We start from the raw sequence: 26,984 nt of genomic DNA on the forward strand, positions 1-26,984 counted from the left end.
CACAATACCAAAATGCTTTTGGTGCAGGGGCGGGGGGAGGTAAGAGACTAAAGGAGTTCCCACAGCACGTACGTACTGTTTTGTTGGCAACTTAAACCTTTTCCTTGCTTTTTGGATAATATAGCACTGTCCAGGAGTGGCTTTCAATCTTGAAGACAGGATAATTTACCAATATGAATGGCTAATGATTTCAGAGTGATAAAGTAATATTAAAGTATAAAAACTTATCTGTGAAACTCTGTATATTGTTGCAATTGCTGTTCCTGTATGGTTCAAATCTATTCTGAAAGTGAAAATTATCCATAGGAATGAAAGGTAGCTGAAGACAGATTAACACATTCTCAGTTGTAGGTAGGAATAACAAACAGATTTGTTTTTGAAGTAGGGCCCTTGTATATATAAAAATTCTAGCGGGTGGTGGTGGTGCACACCATTAATCCAGCACTTGGGAGGCGGAGGCTGACAGATCTCTGGAATTCGAGGCCAGCCTGGTCTACAGCTGCTAGTTCCAAGTTCCAGGACAGCTAGGAATGTTACACAGAGAAACCCTGTCTCAAAAAAAAAAAAATTCTAGTTTTCTAGTTTTGGGGGCTGGAGAGATGGCTCTATGGGTAAGAGCACTTTTGCTTTTGCAGAGGATCTGGGTTCCATTCCCAGCAGTCACAGGTGGCTCGTAACCATTGATAACTCCACTTCCAGGAGATTCGACATGCTCCTCTGATCTCCAAAGGCACCCAATGTACATGTGATGCACATACATACATGCAGACAAAACATAATACACATCCATTTTTTCTTAAATAAAAGGGCCCATTATAGATCAGAGAAGTAAGGATAGGGCAGCAGCGGTGCACGCCTTTAATCCCAGCACTCGGGAGGCAGAGGCAGGTGGATGTCTGTGAGTTCGAGGCCAACCTGGCCTAAAAGAGCTAGCTCCAGGACAGCTAAGACTGTTATACAGAGAAAGCTTGTCTCAGATTTTTAAAAAAGGCATAGTTGCCGGGCGGTGGTTGGCGCACGCCTTTAATCCCAGCACCTCGGGAGGCAGAGGGCAGGCGGATCTCTGTGAGTTCGAGGCCAGCCTGGTCTACAAGAGCTAGTTCCAGGCCAGGCTCTAAAATGCTGCAGAGAAACCCTGTCTTCTCAAAGAAAAAAAAAAAAAAAAAAAAAAAGGCATAGTTTATCATATGTACTCACTCATAAGTGGCTTTTAGACATAAAGCAAAGGTAAACCATCTTACATATCACAATCCCAGAGAACCTAGACAACAACAAGGACCTCAAGAGAGACATACATGGATCTGATCTACATGAGAAGTAGAAAAAGACAAGATCTCCTGAGTAAAATGGGGACCATGGGGACCATGGGAAGGGTTAGAAGGGGAGAGGATAAGGGAGGGGAACGAGAGAAAATACATAGCTTCATAAAAACAATTTTAAAAGAAGTAGGGATAAATGATGATGGTCCTACATGCCAGTCAGGAGAGGTGGAAGCGAAATAATCTCTCTTAGGGTCGTAGTCACTGTTCTATTGCTGCTGTGAGAGACACCATGACTAGAACTCCTCCTATAAAAGAAAGCATTTAGTTGGGGCTGGCTTACGGTTTCAGAGGTTTAGTCCATTATTGTCATGGCAGGAAGCATGGCAGTAGGCATAGCAGACATGGTGCTGGAGAAGTAGTTGAGAACTAGATATTGATCCGCAGGCAGAGAAAGACACTGGGTTCGCCCTGGGATTTTGAAACCTCAAGCCTACCTCTAGTGACACACTTCCTCCAAGGCCACACCCCATAGCCCTTCTAATCCTTCAAACAGAGCACTCCCTAATGACTAAACATTCAAATATATGAGCCTCTAGGGGCCATTCTTATTCAAACTACCACAGCTGGCAATGATACTGAGAACATCGGGCACCTTGCTAGCTAATAGCATGCTACTATAGATAAGATTGCATTTCTTCTCCATCGAACTTTTTATTAACCACTATCATCTGATATCTTTAGGCAATTGAGTCCCCCCCCCCAAATTCCCCTCCCACAACAGGCACAAGTAGGAAATGACACAAAACACCTTTACTATATGAATGCTACTACCCCACCCTCCCCATCTAACACATAGACACTGTCTTAGTTAGGGTTCCTATTGCTGTGAAGAGACACATGACCACAGCAACTCTTACAACGAAGGAAAACAATTAACTGGGGGCTGGTTTAAAGTTCAGAGGTTTAGTTCATTAATGTCATGGCAGGAAACATGGTGGCACACATGGTCATGGTGCTTCTCCAGACACGGGCTGGAGAAGGAGCTGAGAGCCTCTACATCTGGATACACCAGGCAGCAGATGGAGACTGTGTCCGTACTGAGCACAGCTTGAGAACATAAGACCTCAAAGCCCACCCCTTACTGTAGTGATATCTCATTTGTATTTTAATTAAAATAAAGTTTGCTCTAAATATCAGAGAGTAAAACAAACCTTACAGGCCAGGCAATGGAGACACACACCCTTTAATCCCAGTAGCCACACTGTTCATGCCATAGAAACCAGGTGGTAGTGGTACATGCCTTTACTTCCAGCCCAGAGAGGAATTTAAGATGGGAGGAGACAGCTCTTAGACACAGTCTCATTCTGAAAATTCCTGGAGGCAGGATCGCCATTTCAGACTGAGGTAGAGATTAAGAGCCAGTAGCTGGCTGTTTTGTTTTTCTGACCAAGTTGAACCCCATTATCTGTCTCTGGGTTTTTATTAATAGTGCTATACCCCATAGTGACATACTTCCTCCTAGTCCACATCCACCTCAACAAGGCCACACCTCCTAATAACAGCCCCTATGGGCCAAGCATTCAAACACATGAGTCTGTGGGGGCTGCTCCTAGTCAAACCACACCGCATCATGTCTATCACATTTCCAAAATGGAACAGATGTCAAGAGTGTCGTCTACCCACACATCTGAATCGAGTAAAAACCAAGCCTTGTGGCACAGGACAATAAGGCTCAGCTTCTGGGGAGACTGAAGCTGGAGGGTCAAAAAATTAAAGCCTATTGGGTACCCTCAAAGCAGGGGGTTTTAGCCTTCCCAATGCTTTACTACAGTTCCTCATATGTGGTGACCCCAACCACACAATTATCTCATTGCTACTTCATGACTGTAATTTGCTATTATGAATTGTAATGGACTATCTTATATGCAGGATATCTGATATGTGACCCCAGAGGGGGCCAGTGACCCACAAGTTGAGACCCACCTGCCTAAGAGACCCAGCCTTAAATAAAAAGTAACAGGGCTGGGGAAATAGCTCCCTGGTAGAGCACGTGAGTGGGCATATTCAAGATCTAGCTTTGACTCCTAATTGGGGTGAGAGTAGGGCGAAGGAAAGCTCTCATACACTAAGTTATGAAAACACTCCTTCACTCCTGCTCAGTCCTTAAGACTGGCCTTGGAATTAGTTTAGGAGTTTCTGTTATTGGCAGTATTATGAAAAAAGCAAATTACTGACACACGGAGCGTAATAAGTTTGTAAAACACACATTTGTTTCGTTTTACTTTTTAAATTTAGAATCTTTTAAACAATACATTAGCATCATCAATAGAAAACAAAACAAAACCCCCAGCCATTTAGAAAATAATGTGCTAGCTGACCACTACCAAGGCAAGTACTCTCACTTGACTCTGCTGGCAAGCCCGGGTACACCCTGGACTCTGGAGTCTCCTCCCTCCTGTATGGATGACAAAGCATCCAAGTATAAGGTGAGGAGCAGTTCCGAGGTTGGGAGTGTGAGGTGCCGCCTCAGCAGGGACTCGGAGCAGCCACAGCCCTCCAGTTCATCCGGCATCGCAAAGCTTTGAGGTTAACCAGCTCAGATTTCTTCCGAGGAACTGTGATGATTCGCCAACCTCAGGATTTAGTGGTCATAAAACATTCTTCCATATTAAAAAAATAACCACCTGATCCACATGAGCACACTTTCATCGCTTCTCCAACTTCTTGTACTTGGCTTCTATTTGGGGAAGAAGAGGAGTTATATCTTTCAACACTAGCTCTCACAAAGACACTTATTAGATTTTCAAGCAAGTTCAGATTTACTCTTAAGGAGGTAAGCAGCTTCAATCTCATCATCTGCTTGAATACAGACATCCTGGACCTGCATACTTGGAATAATCAAATGTAATACACCCAGACGGAGAGCCAAACCACAGTCACTCACAAGCTTGGATAGCTCAGACAGAATGAAGCAAGATCTATTGGCACTTGCCTATTGGGAGCTTTACTAACTTTGGAAACTGCCGTCCAGGAACAATTCCAGGTACCTCTAGAACCAGACTTGACACTCAGGAAATATAAATATACATTTTTTGGTCCATTTCTCCCTCTTCTCCCTACCACCTCAAACCCCAACCATCTACCTAGCCAGGACAAGTCCTAACAAATCTCAAATTGAGCTGGGAGTGGTGGTGCATGCTTTTAATCCCAGCACTTGGGAGGCAGAGGCAGACAGATCTCCAGATTTGAGGATAGCCTGGTCTACAGAGTGAGTCCTGGAGGACAGCCAGGGCTACACAGAGAAATCCTGTCTTGAAAGCTAAAAACAAACAAACAAACAAACAAACAAAAAGGAGAAGAACAAATCTCAAGTTGGCCTCAGACTCACTAGGCAGCCAAGGCTGACTTTAGACTTGTGATTTTCCTACCTCCCCATTCTGAATGTTGGGGTTACAGTCACATACCATGTGCCCTGTTTGTCCAGTACTGGGTATAGAACCCAGTGTTCTAGTAGTTAGGATGCGGTGCTCTTAAACCCAGGACTTCATACCCGGCAAGCAAGCACTGTACCAAATGAGCTGCATCCCCAGTCCTCAGCCCTCCTATGTTCTTCTTACACGTCACTTTAGGAAAGCAATTGGGAAAAACACAAGAGCCTAAAGATACAGAGATTTAAAATGTCATCAAATAAGCCTCTTATTGTGATTTTGTTTTAAATAAATTTTTAGGCAGCCGGAGGTGGTTCGTCTTGAATTCCTGATCTTCCTGCCTTCACCTCCACGGGTTGCAGGCATATGCCACTACATCCAACTCAAGGCTTTAAAATCTCAATAGACTTGGCATGGCGCTTACATGGGGAGGTTCACAGCAAACTTACAAAACGTAACTGTAAGTAGTGAGAATCACTGTCGATCACTACTCCTGTTAACACAGCCACTGACAACCCACTCTCCTGAATCAGCCAGCAAGTAGCAATGACAGAAACAAAGAACCTATAAAAGCTATCCAGGATAAAAACATGTTCACTACTTTTTTACCAAGTAAATAATAGCCAGAGCCCAGCAAGCAACACTAAAAGCACTAGCCTTCTCCTTGGAGAGAAAAGCAGTCCTTCAGGAAAATACATAAGCAATGATTCGATTTTAAAATACCTAAGTGTCTACATTACTAAGGATAATTCAGCATGTTGAACCATAGTTAAGAGCGTGGCACTGTAACAGACCCCCTATTTATGGCTCCTCCATGTGCTTTACCTTCTCTGTATCCCTACGTGAGTTGCGTTGCCTCTTAAACCACATTTACCTTCCCTAGAGGATGGGAATGTTTTTTTTTTTTTTTTTGGTTTTCGAGACAAGGGTTCTCTGCAGCTTTAGAGCCTGTCCTGGAGCTAGCTCTTGTAGACCAGGCTGGTCTCGAACTCACAGAGATCCGCCTGCCTCTGCCTCCCGAGTGCTGGGATTAAAGGCGTGCGCCACCACCGCCCGGCTTGGGAATGTTTTTTAAAAATTTAAAAAATTGTGGGCCTCATGATGAATGCCTTTAAGACCAGTGCTCACGAGGCAGAGGCAGGTGGGTCTCTGTGAGTTCGAGGCCAGCCTGGTCTGCACAGTTAGTTCCAGGACAGCCAGGGCTACATAAAGAGACTGTCTCAAAAAACAAAAATCACATATTATTGGGAGAATAAAAATATAAAATATGCAAATCATCGAACAGTGCTTTGATAAATCAGTAATACTACAAAAAATGTTATTTGGTAAATAATCCTTAAGTTTGTTTGTTTTTAATTTTATGTATTATATTTTATGCATGAGTGTTCTGCCTGTACACCTGCACAACAGAAGAGGGCATCAGATCTCACTGATGGCTGTGAGCCACCATGTGGGTGCTGGGAATTGAACTCAGGATTTCTGAAACAGCAGCCAATGCTCTTAACCCCTGAGGCCATCTCTCCAGCCCTTGTTTGGTTTTTTTGACTCATTCTTACTGTATAACCTGACCTGAATATGAATTTACAATCCTTCCGCCTCAGTTTCCTGAGTACTGGGCTTACAGATATGCATCACCATGCCTAGCTAAGTACTCTTTATGTTCTTGCTGAGGACACAGGTTCAGTTCCAAGCATCAACATGGCAGCTTAGTAACTCCAATTCCTGGGGACCAGATGCCCTCTTCTGACCTCCACAGGTACTTCATGCACATGGTGCTCAGGCCAAGCACTTACAAACCTTAAATGATCAAAACAGAAGTAAAAATACTTACCCAGTTTCTTTGAATAAGCATCCAACTTGTAGGCTGCCTGCTCGAGAGCTGCCACCTGCTCCTCAATCACATTGATCTGGTCCAGATACGGCTGGAGTCCAGCATCTTGAAAAACAAGCAGAATGTCTGTATAGCGTCAGCAAGTAGAGAAAGAGTAGAAAGTAAGGCAGCTAGAGTTTCTCCTGCTATGCCCAACAAGGATCAGGGTGGCTGTCATGAGTGTCACTGGCAGAGCGGATGCTCTGCGAAGACATAGCTGGCTTCCTGGGTACATCGGTGACCCAGCCAAAGTAAGTAAGTCATTCTCCTTTTCAGATTTCCCTTCCCTGGAAATGGTTCTGCTGATGAGTTAGCGTCTTGGCCATGCCCATACTAAGGATGTCCTAGTGACAATGGGCATTTTTCAGTGGAAAAATAAGTCAGACCACGCTAAATGAACATTTTTAATTCACAGTGTTTCTGCTTATAAAGTAGTTCTTTGGGGATTTCATTGTTAAATCAATTCACTAGACTCTCCTCTGTCTACTCTTCTAAGAATATACTGACTAAAAGCAAGATTTAGAGACAGAAAATAGGCATCCCACCCGAAGCACAATCATATTCAGATGGAAGAAGACCCCGTGTTGGTAGTGCTGGTCAGGAACACGAACTCCCGGGGAGCAGGGATACCCTGTCCCCAGCACCGAGGAAGCACTGAGTACAAGCAGCACTTACTCGAGGGATGGAGAGCGGTACTCACATTTCTGGTTTAAGTCCTTGAGGTTCCTGCTGATGTTTATAGCAATATCTTTCATTTCAAGGTACTTTAAGCTTGTGAGCTTTATATATTTTCCAGGAGTTTATAGTCTTCGCTGGTGGCTTTAAAATGCACAGAGAATGGAATGCCTTTAGTATTTGGTCTCGAGCTACTGGAATACAGAATTTTAGGTCAAAAGAGTTCAGGGAGGGAACACAGAAGTTCAAGGGAGGACCCCCAGGTTACTTTTTTCTCACTTTTAAGTATATTTGTGTTTGACCTGCAAGTCCTTGTGAGAGAGTCAGATCTCCTGCAATTGAGTTCAGAGAGTTGTGAGCTGCCATGAGGGTGCTGGCAACTGAACCTGGGTCCTCTATAAGAGCAGCCAATGCTCTTAACTGCTGAGCCATCTCTCCAGCCCCACCCCAGGTCACTTTCAATCTGTGACATTTATCTTAGCTTAAACCCTGAATGTCTAAGTAGAAACTGAGGCACCAACCAACAGATGAAACTAAGCAAGGTTTAGAAGAGTTTGTGTCACAGTTAGAGAAGAAAATGGTAAACTCGTGTTAAAGAAAAAAGAAGGGAAATAGTCTTGGTACTTCTATAGTATAAAAAAATATGTCAAGTGGTGGTGGTGCACACCTCTAATCCCAGCACTTGGGAGGCAGAGGCAGACGGATCTCTGAGTGAGTTCTAGGATGGCCAGGGATATAAAAGGAAACACTATCTCAAAAATATATATTATATACAAGTATATATAATATATTTATATACACACACATATATATAATCTAAGAGGATTTTGACATATTATATACAGATCAGCTAGAGATATAAACTGTATATATATTTAATCAACTAGTGTGTGTATGTACATAGGTTTGTGCAGGCTAGTAGTCAATGAGTCTTTCGCAATTGCTACCCACCTTATTTCTTCCATACAAGGTTTCTCACTGAAACTGGAGCTTACCAAATTTTGCTAGACTGGCCAGTGAGTTTTAGAAACCTCCTACTTCTACCTCCCCAGACTTCAGGTCCTCATGCTTGTGAAACAATCAGTCCCTGGAACCCAAATGGTGAAAGGAGACAATTGACTCCCAAAAGCTATCCTCCAACCTCCACACGTGAGCCATGGAACATGGTTACATACACATGCATATGTGTGCACCTATGCACCTGTGCATGTACACACGCACGCGCGCGCACACACACACACACACACACAAATTAATAAATTAAAATTTTTCTTTTCAAAAAGCATTTGTACAAGTCAGAATGACAATAGAGAAATAACACTGGCTTGACTTAGTTTTATAATCACTTGGAAACTTCAAAGTAATTATCTACAAAAATTATTTGGGGCTGCAAATGTAGCTCACTGAACAAAGCAAGGCTTTGTAGATGCAAAGCCCTGGGTTCAGTCCCTAGCATTTCACAATGAACTGCTCCATTTCCCGAGATGTCAGTCTAGGCCCTAAAGAGGTCCACTCGTAAGTTCTGCACAGCCTCCACCTCCACCACACAGTGCCTCCCCTGCAAAGATCAGTCTCGGAACTCTGGACTCAGATGCACGAGTCACCTGAGTGTCTTCTGAAACCCTACCCGAGAGGCTCAGAAACAGCTACAAACAGCCAAGCCAAAACTGAAAGTTTCCCACATACACACTGTTCCTCCTTTCAGCTTCCTACTTTGGTTGACGGTCCTACCCACACTGAAAGCCTCACGACACCCACCTCGACAAATCCTGGGGCGTCACACCCATGCTCTCCCTTTCACTCCTTCTCTTTACTTTGCCTCAGACTCCCACTCCCTTCTCAATAACTGCTCCCCTGTTCCTGTTCTCCTCCACATTGGCTCCCACTGCTACCAAATAATAATCTCTCTAAGACAAGGGCCACACACTTGGAAGCCAGCAAAAGAATGTGAGTAAGGAATGCAAGAGTTCATCTAATAAACACAAGGAAGTCATTCTCGTCCACAGACGAGAACGCTCCCTCTCAACCCAGCACCCTGCTTACAAATTTTAAGGCTCTGATCCAGAAAACCATGTCTAAACGGCAACCAATGAAGAGCGACAGTAAAAGAACTGAGCTAAACGGCAAGGGACACTTAGTCCTACTAAAGAAGAGGAATCCGTGAGTAGAGAGGACAAACCAATCATACAGGCTTTTAAAAAAAAAAAGAAAGAAAAGGAAAAGAAAGGTAAGTTACTATTGCCATATGTTCAGAACTTCCAGAGAGACCACACAAATCTGAATTTTGTTGCTGTTTCTCTTGTTCAAAAATCAACGAATAATCAGGTTGACATATCAGTGGCTTACAACCCCCCAACTTCTCTATTAAGCTTTTTTGCATAGATTCTGGTTCACAAATTGAGATCCCAGACAATGTCTGGGGGTGGGACCTGTGAGATGGCTCAGCTGGCAAGGCACTTGCCATGAGCCTGCAGACCTGAGTGTGGTACTCCGACCTATGGTAGAAGAGAACCAACCCTCACAAGTTGTCCCAGGACCTTTGAGTATGTGTATATGCACAAACACAAAGTATGTGTAGTTTAAAATAAAAATTCTAGAGAAGTGAAACAATGTAAGTTCTTATGACAGTGCACATGGCCCAGACTCCACTTTCTGACTCTACCTCATACGCAGACACAGGGTGCAGGCACACTGAACTACGTCTAACTGTGTCCCAAGGGTGGATCACCAAATCTTCAGACTACCCGTCTGGTCTAATCAAATTGCTTGCTGATTCCAGCTCTTTTACTAATTGTAGCATTTCCCCCTTTTCCATTTCCTTCACACTCATGCTTAAAATACACCTCCCCTAAGGAGCCACTTCTTAATAGCGCGGAACTTTTGTTGTTAGCTGTTGTTACTACATTAGAAGAGGCCTGTGGTTTATGTTTCTAAAGTGAGTCCTGAGCTTCCCTAGGGAAGGGGGCGGGGCGGGGGCGGGGCTCTTTTCCTTCCATTCAACCACAGACCGAGGTAAAGCACCTCTCAGGTTTCTGCGGAGCCAAACGCAACAGCACAATCGGGATCAGCCAGGACGGCGTCTCACCTGTCAGCTCCCCAGTCAAGTATGTGGCCATTTTGGAGAACATGTCTCGGCAGAGCTCATTGATGTCAGCTTCGGCGGGCTCCTTGGCTTCCTCAGCTGTCTCCACCGCAGCATCATCTGGCCCAGGGGGTGGGGTGGGGTGGGAGTGTGTAGGAGTAAATGATCCATACCCAGACCTAACCCAGCCGAAGCGGCCTCTTCCTACGTCCCTCCCGACCTGTGCTCCTGCGGTCAAGACGCCTTCGTTCTCCACCTGCCACGATCTCAAGCCCCCCACTTCCCACTCGCCCGCCCGAAACGCCAACTCCATTCCCTTGCTCAGGGGCCAGACCTTCATCTCAGTGCCCGGGCGCGGCAAACAGGTGCACCCGCTCATGCACCCGGACCCAGCCTCCCACTAGCTGCATCAACTCCAGCCACGCCGGGTAGTACCTCTAGCCGGCTCCTCGCGTCGCGTAGCAGGGACGCCCTCCGCAGCCGCCGCCATGCCCAGCCCAACGCTGCTTCCGGTTCTGAAGCGTCTGCGCGTGCGCACCGCGAGTGCCCTGCCCCGCCCCGCCCCGCCCCGCCACGGGCTCGCGACCTTCTAGCTCTGCTAGTCTCTCCTGAGTCACGCCTCAAATAATTACCTTTTTATCAAAGTGCTAGCAGCACTCAACCCGCTGCTGAGAATCACCGTCCCTAGTGTTGAAGATACGTTCTTTTCGGCAACCATACCCTAGACTGTCACTTGGCTCGTACCAGCCACTGCCTGTCTTGGTGGTGACCCCACAGTGGATCCATACTTCTCAGATGAAGTTATTGGAAATAGGTGCCTCCTCCCAATACACTAGCACCCTGACAAGTTTTACTCACCAAAGAATAGCTCAGGGAAACCGTGTTTTTTGCAAGTTGTCTCCCACTAGCTTTCAGCCTGATTTCTTTTTCTTCTTATTTATTTTTTTATTTGGGTGGGGGGTAGTGACAGGGTTTCTCTATATGGAGCCTGTCCTAGAACTAGCTCTTGTAGACCAGGCTGGCCTCGAACTCACAGAGATCCGCCTGCCTCTGCCTCCCAGCTCAGCCTGGTTTCTTGATCCTAAATATTCTCTCCTTTCCTCTTCCCACAAGCCTTGGATTACTATCAACTCTCTGAATCGTGCTTCTTAAAATGCAAGCTAGCCCCAATGCTGTTTAATTGAAACCATCTTTCTTGAAGGAAGCGTCCATCACAGTTGACACATTGGTATCTTGATTGTATTTAGTGGTTGCATAGGTCTCTTAGGTTTATGGAATACATAACAGGATGTGAAAACAAGTGTGAGCGAGGGGATTAAATAAGAATATACACTGGGGTGCAAGGAAGGTGCAGGGGAATGGGTTCACAGGAGAGGGAGAAGCGGTAAGTAAGACTTTCAGGATGCAGGCTCCTGAGCATCCAAAATCTTGGTGTAAGAGTTTCTTCTCTTATTCTTGGTTATCCTCCACCCACTCGTGCTTGTGCACATGTACACACATGCTGTGGAACAATCTTTTTCTCTATTATGAATATGTATTACTCCCATTGGTTAATAAAAAGCTGACAGGTGGGTAGCTGGGCAGGAAGTTAGGTGGGAAAGTCAAAATGAGAAAGATGGGAAGAAGGAGGGCAGAGCCAGGGAGATGCCTACCAGCCACCCAGAAATTAAGACATGCTAGAAGACAGGTAAGCCACGAGCCATGCGACAATACATAGATTAATAGAAATAGGTTAATTTAAATGTAAGAGTTAGCTAGTAACAAGCCTGAGCTATCAGCCAAGTATTTATAACTCATAGTCAGCCTCCGAGTCAGTTAATTGGGGCCAGGTGGCTGGGACAGGAAATGTCTGATTACACACACACACCCCACAGACATCCCCACCCTTCCTAGTCTGACTAGCTCCTCTCTGAGCACTCATTCTCCCTAGGTGATCCATCTCCACTCTTTTCTATAGTACTCATAGTATTTTCCATTTCACATATTCCTATGAGCCCGGATTTCTTCCTTCAAGACTCCTGGGACAGCCACGCTCCTTGACATTGGCATGGCTCCCACTCCAGTACCTTCCAGAGAATGCACATGAACAACTTACATCTCTATCTTTCTGTCTTCTCTCTATAACCCCAGAAACAAATGCAAAGATCTGGTTTTCTAAAGAGTTTTATTGATAGTCACCTTGGCACCCCACATTGTCCTATGGTAAATCAAGTCAGAGACCACCGTGTTGGTCCAAAGATCAGTGAATCCTGATATTACATCCTTTCTGATTTCCTTTGGTTTCTGTTTCTGTTTCCAGGTTTGAAGTCCTCTTGATTCCAGGTATTCAGTGGAGCATAAGAATCGGAGGGTGGGTTCAGGGTGTCACTCTTAACTCCTCTGTTTGAATCTTACCACACAAGAGTCTACTTTCCTCCAGGACTTCTTTTCTCTCTTACAGGGAAACTCTATGGGGGAAGAGAAGACCCCTGCACACACTCATGCGTGCCAATGGCAGGTCTCTAGACACACGCAGAAGAGTTAGATTTACTGTGAAGTAAGAAGACATATCCATTGCCTATACTTGGGCTTCTACCTTTGGACCATGGCTGTCTGGGTTCTTTAGGAGAGTCATTGTCGTCTCTTCCTTTTTCTTGTTTGTTATTGATACTAATAACTACAGCAGAAGTAAATGCACAGCAAGTCAGAAGCCAGGTAGGAAATGCTGTTTTACAGAGCTGTATGACTACATATAGAAACACCAAAGGACAAGCCTAAACATGCTACCCAGCTACACACAAAAACATTGGCTCAAAAGGCCAGCTACAGAGTAGAACTCCACAGCAGCTGTCATGAGACATGCTGCCCTAGAAGGGGTGGGGTGGGGGACATAGGAGAAGCGGCTTCTGGAAAGGCATAGAGAGAGGAACTTGCTGTCTGATGTTTTAGAATCCCTTTTCCATTCTCCTGCCCACCCTGGACTCCCAAGGGGGCTGGAGTGACAACTAGAACTGGTTACAGGTTTTTCCAAACAGCTAGCATCTCCTGTTGGAAGAAAAAGGAATAGCTCATTTGAAGAAGTAATTTATTTCTCTCTGAATCTAACTATAGAAAACCTAGATCACTAGAGACTAATGTTTGTGTCTCTCCAAAGTCTTATGCTGACATGCTAATTACCGGTGTGACAGTGCTAGGAAAGGAGGCCTTTGGTGGGTGATGGGTGCTCTTTTTTCCTGCCGCCATATGAGAACACGTCAAGAACTGAGTGGTCCATGAAGCGAGAAGGAGGCTTTCACCAGGTCCTGACGTGCTAGGACATTGATCTCAGACTCCTCCCATCCTCCCAAAATGTTGTTTTTAAGCAGTATAATCTTTGATAGTTTATTATAACATCTCAAAGAAACTAAAACAAAGGCCCCTAAAAGGTCAAAGAAATCTATAGACTGACTTAAGCAATACATATTTCTGGGTCTGCTCTCCCCCTCCACTGATCTATGACCATTGTGAGCATTGCTCCCCAGGTCTTTCTAGACTGTGCTCTCTAACTGAATGGAAAATAAGATGGATTCCAGCTATAAAGAACTCAGAGGACCCAGCTGAAGGAACTCACCATTCCTGGGGAGGGAGCCAGGTCCCCTTTGCTCTCCAGCATCTTCAACTTTGAGCCTACAACATCAACCTGGGACGCGATTCCTTCCAGAATGCTCTCCAGCTGCAGAACTCTCCTTGTGAGCCTTGTAGTATTTGAGAGACACAAAGGAAGCAGAAATATGTATTGTATTGGAGATAATACAATGGAGCTTGTCTTCATGGAAATGAGGAAGATAAGGCCCAACCTTGTAGGGAGAATCACGGGGGAACAAAAATTCTGCCTGGACTAGGAAAGGGAATTGGGAAGAAATGGAAAGAGTCTCAAGACAAGATGTCACAGCCATTCAGCCCTGGGTCCCTGCCTCCACATACGTGTAGAATTCTTCTTCAGAAACCCAGTGTCCTCCTCTGGCAGCTTCTGTGCCCGATTCACCTGGTAGGCTATATCCAATGGACTGGCCTAGGTTCTCCATCTCAGCACTAAGGGCCACCTGATAGGAAATATAGGTGTTAGAGGAGACAAGATGAGTCTGGAAAACTTTTTAAATATACAATTTATTTAATTTTGTTTTATGTGCATTAGTGTGAAGGTGTCAGATCCCCTGGAACTGGAGTTACAGACAGTTGTGTGTTGCCATGTGGGTGCTAAGAATTGAACCCAAATCCTCAGGAAAAGCAGTTAGTGCTCTTAACTGCTGAGCCATCTCTCCATCCTGGAATCTGGGAAGCTTATAATCCTTGCTCTGCTGTGAACAGGCTCACAATTCTAGTCTGGGCTCCCTTTCTCGTGGCTGTCCCTCCCTATCTCTGGTAGCACTGCCCTTTAATTTTTGACCTACCCTGAATAAGGATGGAGCAGATATAGTAGGCTCAGTTTCAAAATTCTAAGAGAACAAGTCCTCCTAGAGGATCATCAGGGATTACTTTGGGCACTGAACCTTGGCTGTGTGCTGGAACCACCTTGGACACTTGAGAAAGCTCTAATGTTTCAGCCCTATCTCCCAGAGCTCTGATCTAACTGGTCCAGGATGTGTGGCCTGAGAGTGAGGGTGTTTAAAGACTCTCTGGAATAGTTAATATGTAGCAGTTAGAAAACTGCTGTTCTAGAAAGTTCTTTCCAGCTCATTTTTTGGGACGTCATTCAACTTGGGTTTAGTTTGGGTATGCTACAGAGGGAGAACAAGCGAGTGATGTGTTTGTCCTTTCTCCCCACCAACCAGTTCTGCTTTACTGTAGGTAATGCTCTTGTACACTGTAAAGATTTGTCACTCATATTGGTTTAATAAAACACTGATTGGCAAGTAGCCAGGCAGGAAGTATAGATGGGGCAACCAGACTAGGAGAATTCTGGGAAGAGGAAAGGCAGATGCAGTCACCAGCCAGACACAGAGGAAGCAAGATGAGAATGCCTCACTGAGAAAAGGTACCAAGCCATGTGGCTAAACATAGATAAGAATTATTGGTTAATTTAAGTTGTAAGAGCTAGTTCATAATTAATACAAGCCTCTGTGTTTCTTTGGGACTGAATGGCTGTGGGATGGGTGGGACAGAAACTTCCGTCTACACTGCTTACCCTCTCCTCTGCCAGACCTTGTCGCATCTGTGCCTGCTCCTTCACATCCAGAACGTGATTCCCATCCTTATCAAACCTGGTGAAGGCAGCCTTGAGCTCAGATATCTCATGCTCTGCATGTCCCAGTCTAAGGAAAACAAGGCAAAGAAAGAACCATAATCACTCAAATATGGCCTCCCTGCCCTTTTCCTAGACTCTTGTAAGGATCTTGATCTCGGGGTCTTGCTTTCTGGGGAAGAAGAGGATCACACAGGAAAGCTAGGATCTTCAGGGTCTAATGATTCTACCTCTAACAAGTTCTTTTATTTCTTCTTCATGCTGTGACTCTTGCTGGCTAGGTTAGGCCTTCAGCATCTCATGCAGAGAGCATTACATTTCTGTGCCCCTGGATAACCTGCTGCCACTACCACGGCTCTCACTTCCTTTTCACTCCCTACTCCTGAAACCCATCCTCCGTAAAGAGAATAATTAACATTTTTAAATGTTTAATTATTAATTATCAAGTTTAATACTTGAGCATGGTGAAAGATGTCTATAAGTCTTAGTACTTGGGAGGCTGAGGCTAGAGGAAGAATCAGATCAAGTTCAAGGTGAACCTGGGTACTAAAGTGAGACAAATCTAAAAAATATTAAAATGTAATAGAAAATGCTCATCTGAGAGCACCAATTTCTGGTTTTAAAGTCCCCCTAAGCACTCTACTCCTCAGATTCAGTGGTGACTTTCAAGGTCTTTCCCAGCGTGGCCCTTGGCTATGGCCTCAATTCTTCTACAACTCGCCATTCATTTGATATCTTAGCAATGCTGGGCTATCACAATGACCTTCCTCTGCTTGCCCAGTGTGTAAGTTAGGCATTCTTTAAAACCCTTTTCCGTCACCACCTCTTCCTGGAAGCCTTCCTTAAATCTCAAAAGCTACTGATAACTCTTTTTGTTCTGTGTCTCCCTCTCGTTAAGTCACTGCTGTTCTTGGACTTCGTCTGTCTTGGTATATTTGCGAGCCTTTGAGCTCCTCATTGTCATCGCCAACTCAAGCCTGAGGCAATATATTTGCCCAATATTTTCGGTGGCGCATATATAATAATAAGATAGTTATTAAGTATATGAGATGTTCAGTAAGATCCAGAATATGTATAAACTATGGTCAGAAATCTGTAAAGCAAGGTCACAATTCTTTACTTATGGCCATAAGTAAAGACCACATAGAATGGGGTTATTAGCAAAGCATGTATAGTTGAGGGTCACAAATTAGACTAATTTCAAAGAATCTCCAGTTGCTCACTCCCTCAAGGTGTTGGTGAAATCTTCCAGCTGGATCACCGATTCCCCACCCTCCAGAACCTTCTGCACATCTGAAACCTGTTTCTTCCTCAGATGCAGTCTTAGTAGGGCCTTCTTGCAGCTCTGAAAGGGAAAAGGAGCAGGCAGAGTTCCCCACTGGGTCCTCATCACCATCGGTCCCCCGCCCCCACCTAAAGTTCTCAGACCCCCAGGAACAAGTCAAAGGCATTCAAGAGCACAGATGCCCACCTGCCTCAGGCAGGAACAGGCTACCATGGCACAGTGTCCCAGAGTCAAACCCAGAGGGGGACACGCTGCTCAAAGACGCTGAGTGTTCACCTGTTTCAGGAGGTCAGAAAGCTGTAACTCATCCTTCTGGCCAGCCAGCTCCTCCTTGACCTCCGAGTATGTGTCATTGATGATGGCCAGGAACATATTCTAAAGCAAAAAATAGGGACATAGCTTTTTTTTGAAGCAGAATATTTCTATGTAGCCCTGGCTGTCCTAGAACTTGCTGCATAGACCAGTGTGGCCTTGAACTCACAGAGATCTACCTGCCTTTACCTCCCCTGCTGAGATTAGAGGCATGCGCCACCATGCCCCGCTTGTGATGCAGGTTTTCACCTTCAGCCCCACTGAAAGCACTGAGCTTTCTTGCTCACATGTTTTAAAAAGACCGATGCTCTCAGTCTCAGCACGGCAGCCCACCCATACTGCCTCTCGAGAGCCTGAAAGTCCGCCTTTGGCACATTTCTGTTACAGACAGAGATGTTCCCTCATTGACCTGAGGTTCCTCATTCAGATGCTGCAGTGACCTTTCTAAACACCAGTATATCCCAACATATGCCATGGACCTCCTCCTACACAAGGGCCCACCAGCCACTGAAGTCGTTTTTTCAATGCCAAAGTACAAATGTGCTCTCTTCTTTACCAGTGACCCCAATTCCATGTCTGTCTCCATCAGTTAAATCAAATAAGGATACTTTCTGTTTACATTAAAAATCCCCCTCAGGGGCTTGGAGACATGGCTTGGCACTTAGAGCACTTGTTGCTTTTGCAGATGACCAGAGTTCATTTCCCAGAACCCATGCCATAGCTCACAACCAATTGTAACTCCAGATCTGGGGGTCCAACTCCTCCCAGGCATCAGGTACACACATGCTGCATATGTATATGTGCACATGCAAGCAAAGTACATACATGTAAAATAAAATAAAGAAATCTCAGATAATTTCCCAGTTGGCAAGAAGAGGGAAACACTGGCGGTAGAAAACCATTGTGAATGCCACAAAGGAAGGGGCCTCTGCGAGAACAGATACAGAGGCTTCCAGAGGTCTCTGCTGTGCCTCATGAGGTATTTCTCCACTCCCTTTCTTTCCTTGGAAGATGAGGAGTTGATTTTCCTGGGAGAATGCACAGTTTCCTTTATGTCCCACACTCCACCTGGCCATCTGTTATCACTACATTAACCAGCACTCAGAAAACCCAAAGAACCCCACCTCCACACACCCTCCCCCATGCTGTGAGAAACCTGTTTTAATCCTAAGTGGGAGGTGTGTGGGGTCAAAAGCCCACCCAGCAGGCCCTCTAGGTCACCAGCCCTCAGAGGGACCCTCACCAAGAGCACAAAGAAGACGAAGAAGACGTAGGTGACGAAGTACACAGGACCCAGGATTCGGTTGGCATTGTCAATGGCTTTGTAGTCAAAATCCCCAAGGATTATCCGGAACTGGGTGAATCTGAGAGATGAGATCTGGGCTTCACCCAGAGCCGAGACAAACATTTGCCCCAATTCATACCCCATCCCGCTTTCCTAACCACAAACAGGCCCCTTGCTGCGCCTAATACAATAAATGCACTATAATAAAAACAGATGGACTGTCAGTTACTTGAGCACAAACCTGAACTGTAAGACACTCCCAGATACTCTAAGCATTAACATGCCCGTACACCTGCCCCTCTCTCCCAAGGCTGCACACACCCTGGGAGGTGGAGAGTGAGGGACCCAGGGATGGGGGCAGGACACACACACACATGCACTTGACGAAAGTGCTAAAATTCTCCACTTGGGTCCCAAAAATCAGGTAGCCAAGCTGGGCATAGGCGAAGAAGACGATGAAGAACATGACAGCAAAGCCCAGGATGTCCTTGGCACAGCGAGCCAGTGTGGATGAGAGCTGGGTCATGGTTTTGTTGAAGCTGATGTACTTGAATATCTGCAAGGGTCACGGTGAAACAAGTGAGAGAGGGAAGGTGAGAGGCATGGAATACTCTAGGGACCGCTGGAGGCCCTGGGAGGTACCAAATCGGACAAGAAAAACGAGACCCATATGGAGGAAGGTAAGTGAGAAAGAACCTTGGGGCAGAGGCGGGAGGCAAGTCCTAGGTACCTTGATCCAGGCAAAGAAAAGGTTGACAGCGTTCATATTGTTGTACTGTGTCTGCCAGAAGGCCAGGAACTCAAAGTCTGCGTAAGTGTCTGGCTGCTGCAGGAGCTTTCCCATCAGTCGGTTTACTTCCAGGGTTCTGAAGATGTGGAAACCCACGGCCACTATGGAGAGCTGTCACATGGGAGTCACGGGGAGTGTCAGAGAAGTTGAGGGAATCTTACGGGAAGTTCAAACATGAGCTCCCAGCGGAAAACCAGGACAGGAAACATTCTCTGCTGAGATGTTCACTAGCTGAGTTCCAGATGCAACAGGGTGGGTGACCAGAGAGCAGCTTAAACGTGCTACAGACCAAGGGAAGGCTTTGGGGCCATAGGCAATAGAAAGGTTGTCAAGAACTGTGGGGAAGAGGTACCCAGAAACGCGATGTCTCCCCATCCATATTATCCCAAGCATTGGTAAAAGAAATAAATATTGGGCCAGTGAGACAGCTCAGCAGGTAAGGGAGCTTGCTGCCAAGCCTGGCCACCTAAGTTTGTTTGATCTCTGGGATCCACATGGCAGAAGGTGAGAACCAACTCCCATAAGGTGTCCTCTGTTGCATGTGCACATGCACACACACATGCACACGCATGCGCACACATCCACACAAATAAATGTAAAAATAAAACAACAACAAAACAAATGTGTCTTATTAGTAGGAAGGAGATGACAATGGAGGGACAAAGTATTCAAATAGAAAAAGAGAAATGGAAGGGTTCTCAAGAGGTTAGGTCATGAAACGAAAGGCAGAAGAGATTCTGAATAGATTTGCATAAAGGAAAAAGGAGGGCCCACTCACAGGTGAGGGGGGCGGGAGATGTTCGGGACAAGTTTTTCCAAGGTCTGAGCCAATGGGCATCAACCTTTCTCTTAGAGAGACTTAGCACAGTGTTTCTACTAAGTCAAAAGGAGGGCTTGAGCCTCCAAAAGAAAGAACTCGGATCCCCCATCAAAGCAGAGGTCTCTCCACCCTCTACTATGTCCCAAGTCCCTTACCGAGATGATCACCAGGTCCAGGATGTTCCAGATGCTGCTGAGGTAGTGAAGCCTATGCAGGTGGATTTCCAGGATTTCCTCCACCACGTAGTAGAAAATGAAGACACAGAAGATGACCTCACAGCCGGCGATGAAGAAGTCCCAGTTATTCACATAGCGGATCAGCTTAACTGTGCGGATTTGCCAGGACGGGATGGTCCCTCCTGTGGCTGGAAACTCTACCACCAGTCTGTGAGGAAGGAGAGATGGCTAGTGGAGGTTGGGTCGGTACAGTTCTTCCTACTGTCCTGGCACCTCACATCCGCCATAGGGTACCAGGTGAGGAAAGATCTCAAGCACATCAGATGGACTAGGAACTATGGAGAGAGAGAGAGAGAGAGAGAGAGAGAGAGAGAGAGAGAGAGAGAGAGAGAGAGAGAGAGAGAGATGCAGTGGGAGAAAGGGTGCTTACCTCAGAACACAGAAAAGATTGATGTTGGCATTGTAGACTGAGAAGTCAATGAAGACCACCCGAGTGCCCCTGTCTAACCACAGCCCCTCCCGAAGGCCTTTCAGGGCCTCTGCACTGGCTTGTCGGGATCCTGGAAGGTCCAAATAGTAGCCACCCCCACTGTAGCTTGCAAGCCTGCCCCAGTGGGAGGAGCCCCCCAGCTCATCTTGTGAATGGTAAGTCCACCTGCCAAAGAAAAAAGACCATCTGAGCAAAGAGGTCAGAACCAGGCAAAACACTAACCCCCTAAGGTAATTATGAATGCCCGGCTTTACAGTTCTACATGCATTGTATATCTATATATGCTTACTGTACTATACATGTATATGTGTGCATATATTATATGCGATACATACATAATTTTGTGAGAAACATGTCTTATACACCTTGTATGAGATGTCTCATGCAGTGCACATAATATCATATACAATAGATGCTTCACGTTTATCATTTTGTTTGCTACTAACAGTTGTTTGGGAAGAGAGGGGAAATACTGTCCATATTTTGCAGTAGAGGAAATGAAGACTCAGGGAATTCCAAGATAGTCAGTTATCCAGTGATAGCCCTGAAACTCAAATGTAAATGTCTTCCTACTTCACTCGGTGAATGTATTGGTGGCCCAGGCTGTGTACTGCACATGAGGGAAACCCTTGGGCCATAAATCCAGGAATAGTTCTCTAGCTCCTGTGGTCCCATCGCTGGCTGCTCAACCCCAGCATTCCTTGTTCTAGCCACTCTTCCAACCTCCCCCCCAACCCCATTTTTATCCTGCTTACATCTTTTCGTTTTGTTTGTTTTTTGGGTTTTTGGTTTTTCGAGACAGTGTTTCTCTGTAGCTTTGGAGCCTGTCCTGGAACTCTTAGACCAGGCTGGCCTCGAACTCACAGAGATCTGCCTGCCTCTGCCTCCCGAGCACTGGGATTAAAGGCGTGCGCCACCACCACCCAGCTAATCCTGCTTACTCCTTTCCCATCCTCTCTACCCTCATCCTGTCCTCTTCATTCCTCATTCATCTTCCACCCCTTGCTGCTTCCTGTATCAGGTCCCAGGAGTCAAACTCTCCAACCATGACTTGGGTGACAGCATGAACTTCATTCACAGACCACACACCCCAAGGGACTCTGCCTTCCAGGAAGGATGAAACTGTAGTGGGAACAAATCCAGAGGCTGTGTCTTTTCTGCTAATCTGCTTCCTCCACACCTGAACAACACACACCAAGTGTGTGTCCTCAAAGAGTCATTGTTGGAACTTAGAGAACAGTCCCCAAGTCTCCTAAGGTGCCCACTGTAAAGGTTTTTTTTTAGGTTTCATGGAAGTGTTTCCCACACCCCAGACTGATAGCAAGCTCAAAGGGGTGCCCCTGCGCTTTGGGCAGGGGCTCACTTACGCTGTCCCATTGAAGAGCCCAAAAGGGAGTTGATCTTCCTTGTCTGGAGAGTAGACATCGTAGCAGTTCAAAATGTCCTCCCGGAAGTCCTCGTGAACCGCACAGGAGTCGTTGCGCACTCGCAGCTGCCGCAACCTCGGGACCCCCAGCAGCAAGTTCTCATAGTAAATGAAGGAGTGGGAGCCACCACCCAGGCTCTGATTGTTGTACCACTTCGTCCAGTACAAACTGTCCAGGAGGGGGCCCTGAGCAAACTAGACCAGCATCTGGGTTGGGCCTGGTCCGGCCTCCTCCTAACCCCAGTTCATGACATTTGCCCTCCTTCCCTGGCCTTCAACTTGACTCTAAGCCTCTATTTTTGGACCCTCGCAGCTGACCTTCAGAACTTGACCAAAATACATTTTAAAATACTATATTTTGAGGTTCTGCTTTCCTCCTGACTCAAACGCTAGCCTTGCTCCTGCTGGTCAACCCCTAGTCAACACCCCCCATCTTTCTCCAACCCCCACTTGCACTTTACCCCAAGCTGTGAAGTCAGCTTTATCCTTTAATTTGTCCTGGTTCCAGACTGACCTGAACTCTGACCTGTGTCTCAGACAATGAAGAAGTGGGAGGGTGAAGACAGCGTCCTACTCACATCCCAGAAATCTGCCACGCTGCTGACGGTCCGGAAGGAAACCCCAGAGTGTGATGGGGTGTGTAGAAACAGCTCGGACATCACTTTGGTGTAGTAATAGGCACTAGAGCTTGTCATTCCATAGGTCACTAGAACACAGCCAGAAAGGCATGCCTTCAAGGTCTGTCTCTGCAGAGAAGTTAAAAACTCCCACTGCCCTGGGGTCAGACATGCATCTCGGTTGGGAGCCTACCAGCGTTTCCCCTTAGACTTGTCTAGGGAGGGTAGTCGTGCCACTAGGAAAGTCAGGGGTGCTTTAGGGAAGGGTGAGACTGCAAGGTCACCTAGAATAGCTGCACCCCACTTGGTAAAGCTATGTTGGCATTGTCTTTCTGGAGTCTCACTGTTCTCCCCAGACTGGGACTAACTCCAATTTCTTGCTTGCCAAAGTCAAAAGATGTCTGCACTGGGAGGTGTTTCCCTTAATTTGTTCTCGATTTTTCTTGGGAGGGGGAGATGTTGGGAGCAGTGAGACCCCAGATCCTGAATTTCTTGTGATCCCCTGATCTGAGTGCCTACAGCTGCTCTGAGCACGAGACCTTCAGGAGTTCCTGTTGGCAGGGGAGTAGTTTCTGGTGAATTTGGCTGGGGCGTGGGTATCTCTATAAAATCTGCCCCTGAACACAATAAAGGGAGGCATTCTTGGGGAATTCAAGGATGACCCGTGTCGCTGTCTTTCTGTCTGTGTGTGTGTCTGTGTATTTTAACCTCCAGCCCCCTTTCCCGAAGCTCGGTAACAGGGTTCAAGCCCACCGAATGCAGACACGGGGGCGCGGTGTGCGGCAGATTTTTGCATCTAGATTCTAGAGTAGGACTCGGGCTAAACGTCCTGACCTACTGAGTCATTGATTCTACAGCCATGAGAGTAGCAGGTGGGCATGGCATTGGCACCAGCTTCTCCTGGGAACAGGATTCATTGCTGTTCAAAAGAGAGCTGGCCTCTGCACTGAATAATGGCACATAACGTGACCACTCTAATGCCTAGATCAGTCCTGTGTGCCAAAAAATAGAGACGCTAAACATGTTCTTGCTTAAAGCCAGGGCTTAAAATGCATATACCACTTATTTCCTAGGTTGTCCCTCAATCTGGGCTTGTGTGATGTTTCCTCAGGATTAAATTCAGGTAATGGATTCGAGGGAGACGTGCCTCACGAGTGATGTTGTTTCCTTTCCGTAGCCTCTTGTCAGAAGAAGATACAGATTGTCTGTTGATGTCTAACTACTGAAGTTAATTTTGATCCCTTAAGATGATGTTTGCCAGGTGTGGTGGCAAGTGCCTTTGATCCTAGCACTTGGGAGGCAGAGGCAGGCTGATCTCTGAGTTCGAGCTAGGCTGGTCTATAAAGTAAGTTCCAGGCCAGCCAGAGCTACAGAGAATCCCTGTCTCAAACAAACAAACAAACAAACATACATACAAGCAAAAAAGATGGTATCTGCTATGTTTCTTCAATGTAAAATTATGATTTTCCTTTTTAGAATTAATATACTTTTTGGGACATAGTTTAGTTCTATGTAAATATCTTATTACTCGTTCATCTTTCACCTATGAGATTAAAGCATTTGTAGGTAAATTTTGTCTGATTATTGCCAATATGGTTAGCAAATAGTGAGTTTCTTTTCCACAAATTATTTCCTCTACATTTCATAGCTGATTGTGGTGGTTTGAATAAGAATGGCCTCGAGAGGTTCATATGCTTATGAATGTTGAATGTTTAGGGTCCCAGGGAGTAGACTGTTTGAAGAAGGATTAAAGAAGTTAGGAGGTGTGGTCTTGTTTGAGGAAGTGGTGTCACTGAGCGTGGGCTTTAAGGTTTCAAAGTCCATGTCAGGTTCAGTCTCTGTCTGTCTTTCTGTCTGTCTCTTCTCTCTCTCTTTCCCTCTCTGTCTCTCTCTGCCTCTCTCTTTCTTTCTGCCTGTAGATCAGGATTTAGCTCTCAGCTATCATTCTGGTGCTATACGCCACGCTCTCCACCATGAAGGTAATGGATTAAACCTCTGAAACTTCAGCAAGGTCCCCATTAAACGCTTTCTTCTGTAAGAGTTGCCTTGGTCATGGTGTCTCTTCATAGCACTGGAACAGTGACTAAGACACTCGTGTTCATTTCAGGAAGAGATTTTGTTTATCAGTTTGCACTTATAGATGTTTGGCTATCCCCCCCCCCTTTATGGGCTCTAATTTGACATTATTATTTATCTTGTTACTCACAGAGGGGTTTTTGTTTTGTTTTTGAGACAGGGTCTCTTTGTGTAGCTCTGGCTGCCAGAGAGCTTGCTGTGTAGATCAAACTACCTTGAAATCAGACCGTTCTGCCTGCTTCAGCCTCTTGAGGACTGGGATGAAAGGTATGTGTCACCACACGAGGCTGGATTTGGGGGTTTGTTATTGTTGTTTATTTGTTTGTTTAACAAGGTGAAAGACTTAAAACAACATGCAATATGAGCTTCTAAAATGGATCCTTGGTCATAGCCTCTCTTTTACTATAACACCTTTGAGTTAAACAGCTGGTGAAATTGTAATAAGGTTTGTTCATTAAATGAAAGTACTAGATCAATGACAATATTCTAACTTTGACAAGAGAATATTCATCATCTTAAGAAAATATACATTAAGGTACTTGGGTATAATGAAGCTTTATACCATTGTCTTCAAATTTATTTTCAGAATACAGTAGGAGAGAGGACAGGTCTATATAGCATCTTCATATTTGAGTATCTATGTAAAATGTATGCATTTTTATATCTTTATTATAATTTTTGTCTGTGCATAATTATGTTCAAATTTTAAAGCAGAATTTCTCAGCCTCTAATTTTTAATTAAATGTCTTTAATTTTTTCTTTCTCAGTGGAAATCAGATACTGACATCTGACAAATAAACTTTAAACCAAAACTAATCAACAGAGATAAGGGAATTCATTTTATATTAAGGAATAGTTCTTTAAGTGGCTATACCAATTCTAAACACATATGCACAATATTGGTTACATCCAGTTTCATAAAACAAACATATATAAAAGCATATAGATTAACCTCAACAAGATGAAAGTGTGTAGCAAAAACCAATGATTAAATGAGTGGAGAGGCAACATACAGCGAGGAAGAAAGTCTTTACTAGCTGACATACAGCTATCTAATATCTATATACATAAAGAATTTTTAAAATTAAATAGTATGACAATCTAATCAATAAATGTGCAAATGAGCAAACAGTTCTTGAAAGATGAAGTACAAATGGCTAATAAAATATAAAAATATCCTACATTTTTAGCATCAGGAAAATGCTAGTAAAACCTACACTGAGAATTCATCACACTCTAGTCTGAATGGCTGTTATTAAGGAAACAACAACAATAATAAAGAAACAATAAATGCAGACAAGAATGAAAGCGAAGAAGGAACTCTTATATACTGATAATGGGAATACAAGTTAGCCCATCCACTATGGACATCAGTATGGAGGTCCCTCAGAAGATTAAAACCAGAACTACAATATGGTATGGCTGTACCATGCTCAGGACTATCTCTAAAGGAATCCAAGTCAGCGTAACAGAGTCAGCTGTGGGCTCTGCTTGCTGGCAGCATGCTGCAACTCCTTTAAGAGAGGTCTTCCTGATTCAGTGGTAGAAAAAAACCAAAGCCAAAGCAAAACAACAACAACAACAAAAATACTGCTTGGTTTTAAAACTGCAGCTTCCTGGGCTGTGCTGCCAGCACAAACTCTGACTCTTTCAGGAGGTCCTGCTACAGAACATTTAAATGGGATTTGTGAGCAGAGTTCTACAACCTGCTTAATGGCAACACAGACCCTGAAAATGGGGCTATGAGCATGGCTCATGCTGAACAGGCCTCCACCATGTTGGACTGGGAGAAGCCAAAAGACAAAGCAGCCTTTGTTGCTGCTTAGCATTTTAAGAAGTGCTCCTGGACAGAAAAGGATTTCAAATACACAATAGGACAGATTCAGACATAAAGGGCCTATAAATGAGACACAGTGTGTTTAAAAAATGTGTATAGGCTTGGGAGAGAGAAGAAAAAGAGTAAAGAGACAGTAAATGTAATATAAAAGAGTACAGACAATCATAGATTAAAGGAGTAAAGATAATAAAATAAATATTAAACTTGTAGATACAGTAATAGAGTAAGAAAATAAGCCACATAAAGTTGGAATATACACAGAGAGTCTGGATTATGTATATTATTGTGTTTTCTTTAAATTTTTTGATTGTGAATGAATTAAGTACAGAGAGATATTTCATTGTATGGGCTGT

The 26,984-nt window shown here is 45.0% G+C and overlaps 2 protein-coding genes across 2 annotated transcripts in view; both read right to left on the reverse strand.

The window, feature by feature from the left end:
• Nucleotides 1-3,510: 3,510 nt before the first annotated feature.
• Bloc1s2 (biogenesis of lysosomal organelles complex 1 subunit 2) lies at nucleotides 3,511-10,829 on the reverse strand. The gene is given in 6 exon segments (XM_038332707.1): nucleotides 3,511-3,999; nucleotides 6,522-6,626; nucleotides 7,261-7,344; nucleotides 7,347-7,379; nucleotides 10,321-10,437; nucleotides 10,753-10,829. Coding segments are annotated over 6 exon segments (426 nt in total). The 5' UTR covers nucleotides 10,808-10,829; the 3' UTR covers nucleotides 3,511-3,967.
• Nucleotides 10,830-12,462: 1,633 nt separating this feature from the next.
• The window catches only part of Pkd2l1 (polycystin 2 like 1, transient receptor potential cation channel), a 49,087-nt gene continuing 34,565 nt past the window's right edge, over nucleotides 12,463-26,984 (reverse strand). Inside the window, exons 6-18 of the mRNA XM_038335614.1 lie at nucleotides 22,680-22,807; nucleotides 22,043-22,296; nucleotides 20,616-20,840; nucleotides 20,165-20,393; nucleotides 19,130-19,300; nucleotides 18,774-18,955; nucleotides 18,358-18,478; nucleotides 17,079-17,177; nucleotides 16,741-16,862; nucleotides 15,461-15,587; nucleotides 14,260-14,378; nucleotides 13,907-14,030; nucleotides 12,463-13,341 (exon numbers count right to left, since the gene is read on the reverse strand). Coding sequence (XP_038191542.1) covers nucleotides 13,312-13,341; nucleotides 13,907-14,030; nucleotides 14,260-14,378; nucleotides 15,461-15,587; nucleotides 16,741-16,862; nucleotides 17,079-17,177; nucleotides 18,358-18,478; nucleotides 18,774-18,955; nucleotides 19,130-19,300; nucleotides 20,165-20,393; nucleotides 20,616-20,840; nucleotides 22,043-22,296; nucleotides 22,680-22,807 — 1,931 coding nt within the window. The 3' untranslated portion in view covers nucleotides 12,463-13,311. The remainder of the gene's footprint in view (nucleotides 13,342-13,906; nucleotides 14,031-14,259; nucleotides 14,379-15,460; nucleotides 15,588-16,740; nucleotides 16,863-17,078; nucleotides 17,178-18,357; nucleotides 18,479-18,773; nucleotides 18,956-19,129; nucleotides 19,301-20,164; nucleotides 20,394-20,615; nucleotides 20,841-22,042; nucleotides 22,297-22,679; nucleotides 22,808-26,984) is intronic.

Source organism: Arvicola amphibius, chromosome 1 (genome assembly GCF_903992535.2).
Source record: "Arvicola amphibius chromosome 1, mArvAmp1.2, whole genome shotgun sequence".
Taxonomy (NCBI): Eukaryota; Metazoa; Chordata; class Mammalia; order Rodentia; family Cricetidae; genus Arvicola; species Arvicola amphibius.